The sequence below is a fragment of the Solanum verrucosum genome, unplaced genomic scaffold (genome assembly GCF_900185275.1).
Source record: "Solanum verrucosum unplaced genomic scaffold, falcon-dt-bn FXZP01000133.1, whole genome shotgun sequence".
Lineage (NCBI taxonomy): Eukaryota > Viridiplantae > Streptophyta > Magnoliopsida > Solanales > Solanaceae > Solanum > Solanum verrucosum.
Window position 1 is genome coordinate 654,302 of NW_026020355.1, and position 13,573 is coordinate 667,874.

The 13,573-nt window shown below is 31.8% G+C and overlaps 1 protein-coding gene across 1 annotated transcript; it reads left to right on the plus strand.

Annotated features, from left to right (window-relative positions):
• The first annotated feature begins 656 nt into the window (after positions 1–656).
• LOC125837687 (guanine nucleotide-binding protein alpha-1 subunit) lies at positions 657–10,052 on the plus strand. Its single transcript, XM_049516768.1, has 14 exons — positions 657–800; positions 1,941–2,098; positions 2,223–2,295; positions 2,732–2,769; positions 3,852–3,941; positions 4,117–4,194; positions 4,344–4,451; positions 6,261–6,362; positions 7,604–7,659; positions 8,247–8,381; positions 8,602–8,695; positions 8,887–8,946; positions 9,027–9,106; positions 9,513–10,052. The coding sequence occupies exons 2-14, from the start codon at positions 2,012–2,014 to the stop codon at positions 9,688–9,690; spliced, it is 1,179 nt and encodes a 392-aa protein (XP_049372725.1). The 5' UTR covers positions 657–800; positions 1,941–2,011; the 3' UTR covers positions 9,691–10,052.
• Positions 10,053–13,573: the final 3,521 nt, after the last annotated feature.

Sequence of the window (13,573 nt, forward strand, 5' to 3'; positions counted from 1 at the left end):
ATGAAATGTAGTATTTGTTAATGAGCCATGTGCAAATATTATGTGCTAGTAGTCTCCTTCTTCTGTTTTTTTTAGAATAAAAGTGAACAAAAAGAAGGAAAAAAAAAGATACTAAGAATCAGTTTGACCATAAATTTTTTCATTTTTTTTAAAATTTTTTATTTGAAAATTAATTTTTGACTATAAAAATTTCAAATTTAACTTGAGATTATATTTCAAATTTGAAAAATAATTTATAACATATTTTTCTACTTAATTTTCACTTTTAAAGTTCTATCCAAGTACATTCAAACATGTACACTATTATAAATATTCTTTTGAAAAAAAAAACCCAATTTGAGCAAGCCCTAGTAATTAAGACAATTATTGTATGCAATTTGAATAAAAGTGGCGTTGAAGATGAAATTATTCCTTTCTTAATTAAATGTTTTTATAGTTCGAGTCTTGGTTATGAATTTTTTTTAATAAAAAGTACTTTCACCTAAATAGGACTTTATATTACACAAATCTATAATAACCGGGCTTTAGTGCGAATACTAAAAAAAGAAGTGAAGATAAGGAAAAGAAGCACTAATGTTGGCACGTTGCAAAAACAAAAGAAAAAGATATAAAAAGTTAAAAATGTGTATTTGTTTTTTGGTTAGTCAAAAGTTTGAACCTTGACTCACTATGGTTAGGTAACACTATTTTCTGTGTCTGTCTTTCTTTTGTCTCTCTATAAAAACATTGTTTCTTTCAACTCTCTCTCTTTATTTATCTCTCTTTTCATCAGATCAGTGTTTCATCTTCCAGATCCTCTGGTTAGTACAGTCTTTCACTTAAATACACATATTTATTATCTCTCTATATATAAAAATGTAATCTTGCTGTTTTTTTTTTTGAAAAAAAATGCTTAATTTCCAAATGTTTTAGGGCTTGTTGTGGTTCAGAATCTAAAAATGTTAGTTGTAATAAATAGATGATTGAATTGAATGTTAAAGAAGAGGAAAATTGAAAGTTGGTAGCTGTTTTTAAGCTTTTACACAAATATCTTTATGTATAAATGTTAAGTTGTTACTTTTTTAAATGCTTTTTTCTGGGGTTAGTTTTTAAAGGTTTGGAGTGTTTCAGAATCAAGAATGCTAGTGAGTACGGTGTTGAATTGACTGTCTTAACTGTAGTTTTATTTATGTTGTTGTTATTATTATTGGAGTGGTGGGTAATTTGTGAAGAGGTTGTGTCATCTTGGATGAATTAAAGGGGGTTTTAGTCACTTATTTGTTATTTTGGAAGTGATTAATTGTAATGTATGGTATAATTTTGTGGTTAATAGTGATAATCTCGTGAAGTTAATTTACAATTATTGGAATGAGATATGTTTGAATAGAGTGAAAGGGGTATAGATGACAGTTGAAACGCACACAAACCAGTTCAACAACAACAACATACCCTAAATATATATTCCTGCAAGTGGGGTCTGACAAGGGTAGGTGTACGCAAACCTTACTTCTACTTTTGCAGGGTAGAGAAGTTGTTTCCGATAGACGCTTGACTCAAGAAAATCATTTTCAAAAAAGGTTTGAAAGAAAATAGATGATTCATGTAGCTGACCCTAATTAATTTGCCATTGAGGCTTAGTTGATTAATAATGAGGATTCAACTGCCTTTTGTTTCTTCTCTTTCTGAGTTTCCTTGCAACAATGAAATCCTGAACTTAGTTCCCAAGTGATCGTGTGGCATTTTCATTCATACATTTGTGTATAATTGCCTTAGTTAACTCTGGGGGTTGGAGAAGGGTATCTTGAACTTTTATTGGATTGAGATGCAAACATGGGACAAGGGAGACGTACTTTGATTATTATGTGGATGCAATTGAACTGCAGTTGCAGTATAGTCTTTTGTGCATAAGTACCTTATTGGCTTATTTTTATTCTGTTAATTGTTGTCTCTTTGAAAATTAGGCATACATGGACATCATAAAGGAGCTGTAACAACAGATTTGAGATCCCTAGTTTGACTATCACGCAGGCCTATGCTGTCGGTGGTTTTCGAAAACATGGGCTCGTTGTGCAGCAGAAACAAACACTACAGTCAAGCCGATGATGAGGAAAATACCCAGGTTTGAGTTATATGAAATAGATTTGGAATTTTGGTATAGTCCATAGTGCTGTCTATAAAGCTAGGAGAGCGAAAAATATTTCTTACATAACCCCCAGCGTCCTGACAAGATCATGTGTCTTCAGACTGCAGAGATAGAAAGACGGATTGAACAAGAAACAAAGGCAGACAAGCATATTCAGAAACTTCTTCTACTTGGTAAATAAGGAAAAAAATATAGTCTTCAATTATCATATGATCTAGTTATTTCTTACTTTGTCTTTGCTTTGCCTTTCCCTTTTATGGCCACCATACCCATGTAGTGATTTATGATGCCTACAGGCTATAGGCATATTCTATTTCTACATTCAGACTTGTTATATTTGAGGAGGCAATTGGTTTTGAACTTTGCTTTAACTCGAAGCTTCTGCTTCATAAGATGCTGGTGGAGGAAGCATAGTGAAAAAAATTTCTTTGGAATATTGTTGTAGCATAGAGGAACTTCCACCTCTGGATTGACTTATTTGTCGAATTCTTTATTCTTCCTTATCTTATAGTATTCTTTTGCCATATTTTAAACTTACTGCTGTGTGTTTGCTGGTTAATGTCCTGTTTGACTGTGCTTGCTGAATGCTGATTTTTCTGTTGTTTCAAGGTGCCGGAGATTCGGGGAAGTCTACGATTTTTAAACAGGCAAGAGATCTTATAAAATATCTATTAAGATTTCATTACTCCCAAAATGTATATGTTAATGTGTTGAAGTGTGTGACCATCTTATCTAAAAGGTTTAGTTGCCACACATCTTTATTACTTAATTGTGTCTTCAACGTGTTACCACATGTGCCGGATGGATCTTATCAATGTCCGTGAATGATAAATTATAGATTGAACTGCCGAGCTTGATTCTTTTTGATGAGCCAATCGCGTGAACTTTTTTTTCTGATAATGGGTAGTGGTGAGACTCGAATCCAGTGGCGGAGGCAGGATTTTCACCAAGGGGGTTTAGAATATGAAGAAGTAAACATGCGAAAATTACAAAAATATAAACGCAGCAAGCGGCGAAGGGCAAGACTTACCTTAACCCACTAAATTTTAATACGTCTTGTCATGCCCCATTTAACATTTCTTCTTGCTTTTGCCTTTGCTCCGTCAAGCCCTTTTTAAAAATTGTCTTTTTTTCCTTTCATTTTGTAGTGTTCTACTTTATTTTAAACTCTCTTTTTCACCGGATTTGTGCCCCTTCAATCATATATTATCTTTGAAATTGTAAAGGTTCTATAAAAATGTGTAAAGATTGAATTACTAATATAATAATACATATTTAGTACTCAACAACCAATTTTCTTTTTTTGAAAAGTACTCAACAACATCAATATTTTAAATGATACAAGTATAGCTGGAAGTTGTTGGGAATGCGAAAGGTAAAATAGGGGAAAATACTGCAGTGAGCGAGACTTTAACTAGTGACCTTGGGAAAATTTTGAACCCCCTTGACCACAGAGATAAACTTCTTGGCTGTGTCAAATGGATTTATTATGGAATATATACACACATAAAAATTAAATTTTACCTGTATATACGGCAAAGGGGGTTCCACCCCTAGCTCCGTCCCTGCTCGAACCCAAGACTTTTGCCTGCTATGATAACGTGTTAAATGTATCATTTCATCTTAAAGTTTAAGTTGTTAGAGAGCAAAATTTTATTTACTTTTATCATATGTTCTGCAAAATGTGTTTCTCTTAACTCCAGTGTGCTCTATTATTTCTGCCATGCAGATAAAACTCTTGTTCCAAACTGGCTTTGATGAAGCAGAGCTAAAGAACTACATCCCTGTGATTCATGCCAATGTTTATCAGACAATAAAAGTACGGAATACTTGAAAGGGTGTGTTGGTTATTTCCTTTTTTGCAAAATAGGTGCTGCTTGTTAGAGAGACATGCATATATAGAAATATCATACACATGATTGATAATGAGTGTCAATTACCATGTGTCATGGATACTGACATTCTTACATGGTGGGTGCTTGGTTCCATAACAGATATTACATGATGGATCAAAGGAATTAGCTCAAAATGAATTAGAGGCCTCAAAGTATCTTCTATCAGCTGAAAATAAGGTTTGTGTTATTCGTTCTTATGCAATTACCAAATATTTGGGCTGTCATCTTGAAGTCATTTGGCCAAGGGAAACCCATGAAAGTGAAGGAATGAGATTGCTTGTCTTACTTAACTGCATAAACATAAACACGTATTTCTTTGGCTCCAGGAGATCGGCGAGAAGCTTTCAGAAATTGGAGGCAGGTTGGATTATCCTTGCCTGACTAAGGATCTGGTGCAGGATATTGAAGCTCTTTGGAAAGATCCTGCTATTCAAGTAATTTTGCTTTGGGTTAAGCACTTTGATTATTTATTTCAGTTTCAAGTACTTTCTTTGGGCTCGTTGATTTGTATAAACTTCACAAAAATATTGTTTTTTACTTATATAAATAAATGATAATTGAAATGATCAATTCATTGAAATCAATCAATCAACAATGCCTCAATCCGTAACTAGTATTTTAAAAACCCCAAAGTTGGGATTTCTCGGCATGGTTCAGTATATATTCTGCTCTCTTCGGAGAATTTCACGTCTCCTTCTAATGCCATTTGTTGGTTTGTCTTTAAGGAAAAATCAGGAGTTCTGCAAAACTAGAGACTTTAAAATCTTACTCTTATTCCTAATCGATCTAATGTGAAGAGCCAGAAACTACTAGACCGCATTCCTAACTAATTGAATTTTCTATATGGATCATTTTCCATTTGTTATAGTCTTAACTAAGTTCATATTTATTCCTAGATATCACAGATCTTTTCAGGAAACTTGTCTCCGTGTGATTTTAGGATTCCCTTGTTCCATTTTAGCACCTTCATTCACTAAAGTGTCGTACCTTCAGACTGGTGCATTTGGATGGACATGTCTTGATAATCTGAACCCTCTCTCATTTTATTGTGTATCTATGTTGCTTGCACTTTTTTCCTATAGGGCTTAGTGGATGATACTTGAGCTAGTGGGAGATAATAGGTACCTAGTGGGATAGTTGAGGTGTGTGCGAGCTGGTCAGTTATCACCGTCATAAAAATATGTATGTTACTTGCACCTTTTGTCAGAGGTGCTTATCCTAATTTTGTCTAGACTTATATGACTGCAAATTCATCTTAACTGTCACATTTTTAAGACACTCATCTTGGGAATATTTTTGGGCTGTAAAGGCCCATCATTCACTCCCATGCTGCCCGTCTTTGCTTTTCACTATATTTGATATCTTCCCATTGCATAACGATCTCATAATACTCCACATCAGTCATCTCTTCTAACTCTATATGCTACATCTTTGTCTATCGTGGCATTCATTCTCCTGAAAGACTGAGCTTAGATATCTGAACTATTCATATTTAGCACCACAATCCATCACTTTACCTTCATTTTTCTTGTGTGCGCTAAACTGGCAATGCATATAGACCGTCTTACTTTAACTTGTCCCAAAGCCTCTTTCTTTAGATTGCCTTTCCATAGTTCTAATTTTTAATCTCATTGAAGCAAATCACTTTAGTATGTGATTATTCATACAATAGCTGATCAGAGATTCTGATTAATAAAACAGATGATTGAATCAGGTATAAGATCCGAAATATATGAACCCTTAGGGTGTGTTCAGAATGAAGGAAAATATTTAAAATAGAAAATATTTTCTAGGAAAATAAGTGGGTTTCTTACTTGTTTTCTTGTGTTCAATATGTAAGCAAAAAATCTTATCCTAAAAGCATTTATGAATCTAGTTTATAAAAAAAAAGCATTTATGTATATTCTAGACAAATACTATGGGAGGTAGGCTAGGGGTGTGGAGTGGTGGGGATAGGGGCTATGGGGGTAAGGGTGTGAAGATGAGGTGTGTTGGAGGGTGGAGACACAATTAATGTGGAATGCCACTTGTGGAGCTTGTTTTTCCTACTTTCACTAGGGAAGTCATTTTCCTCATTTTTAAAGAACTTGTTTTCCTATAGAAAATGTTCTCGAAATTTTTTGACCAATCGAACATTGGAAAATTGGAAAACATGTCTCCCTCCGTAACAAACACACCCTTAATCTTTTATTGAGTAAAGATTAACTTTTCTTTACTCTGAGTGAGTTCTTTCTTTCTTGTAGGAAACTCTGTTACGTGGTAATGAGCTTCAGGTTCCAGATTGTGCCCATTATTTCATGGAAAACTTGGAGAGATTTTCTGATATACATTATATTCCAACAAAGGTAAGAAATATCAATGAGGTATTTCCCGTTTAAGAGTTGTGCTTTCATTGCTATAATAAAATCTATTCTTATTTTCATACTGAATTTGCAAAGAAATCATAACCATCTGTTCTCCAACTCTTATCATAAAACTATCCTCAACATGATGTTGAATTCACAATTGTACATATCAGTTTTGTCTCAGATGCATTAGTGGAAGTATTTTATGTTTGAGTTTTGGTCTTAGGGATGTCAAACTGTCGATGTAAACTGGAAAGAATGGTAGTCTTGGCATGTATAACTTTGACAGGCTGGACCAAACCAATTGTCTTTCTTATCTCATTTTAGCCCACCCATTTGACAACCCTGGTGTTGGTAAATATTTCAAAATTCAAACTGCAGCTTGCTATTGTTGAAATTTACTTTTAGTTAAGGCAGTATATTTTAGTCTAATAAGTTGCTTAGGTTTAGGATGATTTGAATTTTAAATTTCTATTAGGTTTTGTTTAGTTGAGATACAGTATTAGGTCTTTTGAATTTTAAATTATGCAGATTTTGTGTTTTAAGTTGGTTATTTAAAGCCCTTATATGCTTCACAAAATCATTGAGAGACATTTTTAATCAATACTTACAACCTTTTTGCTGCACCATCTTTTTGAAGAAAAATAACAATTATAGTTAAATATGCTGTTTAACACCCAAGATACTTGGTATTACAGTACGCTTGCCCTTGCTTACCGTATATGCCTGTATATAATTTTCTATTACATTAGTGGCGTTCTTTATATAGGAAGTGTAAGTGTAAGAAGTGCAAGTGTTGCTTGTCTATTGCTGGTAAAGGAAAATGTGGTTCATCTATCAAGTTCTTATAGTTGCTGTTCAGTTACTCTCAATTGCTATAATTTCTTTCTTCATGCATAGTATCTTGAATTGCATCTGATGAATTGTATAAATTTTCTTATCTAAAGATGGATTACTTTTATTTTATCTATTTATTGTACTCTTATACTCTCCTTTTAGTGCTGGTTAGATACTTTTCCTAGCCAAGCACAACAAAATTCTTTGATGAAGGAATCTTGTCTGTTCCATTCATGTTAAATTGTCTATAGACTACCTCATTTAAAATTGTAAGATGTTAGAGAGAAAAAACTTTGTTTATTTAATGATGTCTTTAACACTGATACCATATATGCATTACAGCTGGTTTTATTTACTTTATTGGAGATCTTAATATAGTACTCATTTTTCTTGTTATCTTGTAGGAGGATGTTCTTTTTGCCCGGATTCGAACGACAGGTGTCGTTGAAATACAGTTCAGGTGAATTTTCACGCATCCTTGAACTGTCCATTTCCTAAAACCTCACTTTTAGTGGTTTTTTACATTTTGATCTCTTAAAGAAGTGTTGGTTTAATCTAGAGCCTAAAAACTACTACCTTTTACTGGATTTGCAAGCAAAGTGAAAGAGCTATCTGAACCACTACTTAGTTTTCTTTGTTCTGTCGGAACAAAACATATGTTGGTTGAAATCCATCCTACTATCTCTTTTTTAGGCAGGCCCTATCTGCCTTGAAGTGCAGGCTTATATACACGTCTTTCTTCTTGTAGCATTCAATGAACTACGTGATATACTTTTCTCTGTGTAAAGTCATAGTCATGCTGTTGAAATATTATTAAACTAGTTGATGTGCAGTTCCTGTTTATCCCTCATCTGTTGCCTAAGTGCCTACTTGTGCCTGTCAAAGTAGGTACATTTATATGTCCTTTCGTTTCTTGATTATGATCCAGCTCTTGTGGTCCTCGCACGATGCAATTGTTTATGACTTTGTATTTTTGTTTTGTTACAATGTACATTGTATTCTTTCTACTTACTATGGATAGCTTTATAACTACCAAAATATCTTCAGTCCAGTTGGAGAGAACAAAAAAAGTGGAGAAGTGTATAGGCTTTTTGATGTTGGAGGTCAGAGAAATGAGAGAAGAAAGTGGATTCATCTATTTGAAGGTGTAACAGCAGTTATATTTTGTGCCGCTATTAGTGAGTAAGATTTCTGTTCCTAACTTTCTGAAATTTCTAACATCATTTACTTTTAAGTCAACCCAAATCTGGACTTGATCATAAGTAGCAGTACGTGGATCATGTAGCTTTCCAGAATGAGAAAGGAAATAAATCATTAATTAATCTAGGTCAAAAGGATTTGAAATTTGTGAGTAGGAAATGATGCAACTGCATATTTATGATTGTTCTATTTCTCACTTCAGGTATGATCAAACTCTATTTGAGGATGAAAGAAAGAACCGAATGATGGAGACCAAGGAACTCTTTGAGTGGGTCTTAAAGCAACCATGTTTTGAGGTCAGTTTTTTGTGTCTGCTAGAGGACAATGCTTGGTTCGGGATCTTGAATTATACAATATCCACTTGTATCAGCTTGTACTCATGAATCTTTTTTGTTATATACATTTTTGCATCACTTCTTTTGGGGTTTTTAAAAAAAAGCAAATAAATCAGACCAGTTAGGAAGTTGACACTTTATTCTTTGTGCAGAAAACTTCCTTCATGCTGTTTCTCAACAAATTTGATATATTTGAGCAGAAGGTTCTGAAAGTAAGTACATTTTATCTAGTAGCGGTGTCTGTCTGTGGAACTGTTCTTTCTCATCTAAGAATAATATCCCGTGGTTGTAGGTGCCCCTCAACACTTGTGAGTGGTTTAAAGATTACCAGTCAGTTTCAACAGGAAAACAAGAGATTGAGCATGCTTATGAGTAAGCTTTTTTCATGTGCAGTACTTTTATAAATGAGAACATATTGATCCCACAGATGGATTTCTTGGGCTCTTCAAGAAATACTAGAATTTTCCTGATTTGCTTTTCATCACATAACTAGGGAGAAAATTAATTTTCTGAAGCTACTCACAATTAATTCACGTAACTTCTCTGTAGGATTTCTAGCAGTCTATAGCTATTACGATTGACTTGCACTTTAGATGGGATAGCATAGTTAATTTATCTGTGTTTTTAATTCTACTATATTTGTCTATTTTCTGCTTTTTGGGTTTATCATTATGAACCAATATTTTGGATCTTGAGGACGTGGCCAGAGCTCATAGTCTTTCCTTCGACATTCTTGTTTATTCACGTGCTAAATGGTCTATTTCTGTATTTTGATTAGGTTTGTAAAGAAAAAATTTGAGGAGTCATATTTCCAATGCACTGCACCAGATCGTGTGGACCGTGTGTTTAAGATCTATAGAACCACAGCCCTTGATCAGAAGCTTGTAAAGAAGACGTTCAAACTGGTAGACGAGACCCTGAGAAGGAGAAACCTCTTTGAAGCAGGTTTATTATGAAATTCTTTAAATTTAAAAAAAAAAAAAAAAACAGAAATGTTCATACCTTTGAAAGATGCATACAAGTTTTGAACAGTGAGGTTCAAATACAGAAAAAACAGGCTTTGGTGGGGTTGGGGTTATCATATCAGATTCAACAATTTAAGTTTTGTCCATGTTAGGTCTCTAAGCACATATTTCTTTCTATATCCCGGTATTGTTATGTTCTACTTACAAAACAGATGGATCAGAACAAAAATTGATATTCTATTGATGTTCATTTTGTTGAATGTTGTAACATTCTCACAGCGCGAAGTTGTACATGCATTGTTGGTTAACCTTTTTCTATCTCGTGCTTTATTTAGTTTATCGTTTAGCTCTTACCCAGCTTAAGCTATTATTGTGATGTTATTCCAAAAGCCTGTTCAAGATTTCAACTAATTCTCAGTCAGCTTCAGTGTTGGTTTACAACCCCCTATGGTGAATTTTTTTCCTTCAACTTTTATGGTCTTTGAATGTTGTGGTTTTAGGTTTTAGTTAACTTTTGTGGTCTTTGAAATACAAGTAGGGCTGTCCATAATCCAAACACTTGTATGTTGTCTAGCTAGCCTAGGAAAATACACACAAACATTTTGGTTTTATTTGGTCATGAAATTAATGTGAAAGTTAACTTTCTGATTTTAGGTTTCTTTGTGTTCTTATTGCATGTATTATGTAGTTAAACTTATATAATACGGATCGTTTTACAAAATTAGGTCACCTAAAAGATATAAATATTTATGGTGCGACATTGACAATGAATTGATGTGTAATAGTATGGACAAATTTTTGGACATGTGACAAGAATTTCTCTACGAAAGAAAGAAAAATCAACTTCAGTGTTTGTTTGGTCAAGCGGTCAAAAATAACTTATTTTGAAAAATATTTTTTGGAAAAATACTTTTCAAAAACTACTACCTCTAGAGGAAAATAGTTTATATTACAATCACCTTATTTGAAAAGTATTTATCTTAGATAAGGTGATTGTGTTTGACAAATCTTCTTAAAAATATTTTTTTGAGTATTAAATTACAAAGCAATGGATATGTTCTATTAAAATTATTTTAAATATTTATGATGAAAGATTTTAGTTAAGTTTGTATATTTATTAAATTAAAATAGAAGATATATATTAAATTTTTCAATCAATATAACACACAAATAATTTAAATGAAATATTAGATATTAGTATAAGATTAACATGATAATTTAAATATACTACTCACTATATTCAACCATAGTTGTCGACTATTGACTTTGCACACTTCTTAAACTATAAATAAAAGAGTAATTTTTTTTATATCACCTTTGAATATAATAAATACAATGTATTGAAAAATACAATAGGGAAATTATTATAATTAATGATAAGGTAAGTTAGGAATCAGTAAAATTATCTATTGATTTCATAAAGTGGACAAGTATTATTGTCATAAAATAATATAATGAACAACTATTGTTGGACGGAGGGAGTACAAAACATCAAACAATATAAATTAAAAATTATTCCACAATTGTCATTCGTAGGACCTTTATTTGGATGTTAACTGTACACAAAAATATGATAATGAAAATTGCATTGTAAAGGTTCCAATGAATACCCCAGTTTCGTTTCTCAAAATTTAAATCAGGTCAGCTTTGATCAAAATATAATCTTGGTTATACGACATGAGAAGAATACAATTTAACATTTTTTTCCTATAAATTTTCAAATATTTAAAATCTAATGAAAGATATAGTGTTAATCTAACCTTTTTTTCTACGTATAAATGCACATTATATATAAAGCATATTCGTAATTAATGACATTATTCTTTATTAACAAAAAAATAAAATAAAAGATAAACAAATAATAATCTTATAGGTGATGCATGGATACTTGTATTCAAAATTAAAAGGAAATGATCTATTCTTCTATTTTTATACTAAAAGAAAATAATGTTTTATGATAAAAATTCAATAAATTAATGAAGAATATATTGATAAATATGTATTTATGATAAGGATAGTTTTGTTTTAGAAAAAAATTGCTTCTGGCTTTTTTTTTTCAAGAACCAAAATTTTTAACTTTTTCCCAACAACAAAAAAAACTATTGCTATTGCTATTCAAAAGCACTTTTACTTATTGCTAAACACCTTGAATTTTTTAATAAATACCTTAAATTAGGGGTGCGCATCGGTCGATTCGGTTCGGTTTTAGGTGTTATTGGTTCGGTTTATCGGTTTTTGATTTGTAAATACTTCAAACCGATAACCAAACCAATAACATATTTCTTATCGGTTTTTGGTTAATCGGTTTATGGTACTTAATGGTTCGATTTTCGGTTTAACCAATAAGAAAATACTCATATATATTATATACACGATAAAAAAAAATTCAAATAAACCATATGATTTTTCCAGCATTTGGCATGAAAGTAATAATCATAAAAGTAACAATCATTTTTCTTGCAAGTTTAGACACTAGACACATTCAAAGGAAAAAGTGTGAAAGTAACAATTGTTTAACCATTAACAAAAAGTGTGAAAGTAACAATCGTTTAACCATTAACAATAAGACTAGTAAATTTAGTATAGTCTTATTGGGTTATCGATTTAACCATTAACAAAAATTATAAAACCGGAAACCGAACCAATAACCCAATAAAAAAATTTGCAAAACCGTTTAAAAACCGTTAGCCCAATAACCCAATATCAATAAATCAATAGTGTTTTTTTCGATTCGGTTTATTGGTTAAATCGGTTTTTGCACACCCCTACCTGAAATTCATCCAATTACTTTTAATAAATAAATAAATTTATACTAAGTTTACACTAAGGGTGTGGTTGGCACAGTTGTTTTCAAATTTTTATTTTATATTTGATTGGCCAAAATATTTTTTAAAATATTTTCTTTAAGAAAACAAGTTTCCTAAAAATAAGAAAAATAATTTTCTTTTTAAAAGAAAAGAGTTTTATAAGTGACATTTCAAGTTTATTGTCTTCTTTCCACCCATCAAATACCCTCAAGGCCTCAACTCCCACACAAAAATAATTTATCAAACACACAAAAAAGGAAGAAGTAAAAAATACACTTATGTTCCAAATATAATTTTTCATTGAAAATATTTTTATTAATACCAAACACAACCTAAGTAGCAATATAAATAAAAACAAAGGTGATTCAAGTAATACCTCTTATTCACCCTCGTGATCAGTCTCTATCTAAATTGGTGATGAAGAGAATTGTCCATTTTATCTTTGTCATAAGTCATAACTATATAAATAGGCATACATCCATCGGGTGACATAATGGATAATTTATATGGCTACTTATTCAAATTACTTCATTTTAAATAGGTTGGATATCCAATCAATTTAAAATGAGAAAAAGAATGAATAAAACTTATATTATTCAAGTGGCAGTTTTATGATAAAATGGATAAAAGAGGTTCTTTCATAAAATGAAGAATAATAAAAATAAGAATATGGCATTAATATATTTTTTAGAGGGTAAGATGGTCAGGGTAGGGAAGTGGGTGTGATAAGGAAAAAAAATGATTTTTTTTCTAAAAACAAATTACTTTTCTTGGGAGGGGGTGGAGTGATAAAAAATTAAATTGTTTTACACTTTTTGGGGGTAGGGGTGGGGTCGTGGGGTGGGAGTTGGGATGGTAAAAAATTAAAAAAATAACTTCAAAAAATTTTAATTTTTTTTTTGGGGGGAGGGAGAGTTGAGTAAAAGTTTTTGCTTTTGAATATTTTAACAAGAGCCTCGTTGACATCAAATTTTGGTATGATATTTATCAAAAATAATACTTTTAAGTATTTTATTTGTTAAATAGTTCAAAGTATAGGTTTTGCAGTTTTAAAGCAATTTTTTGAT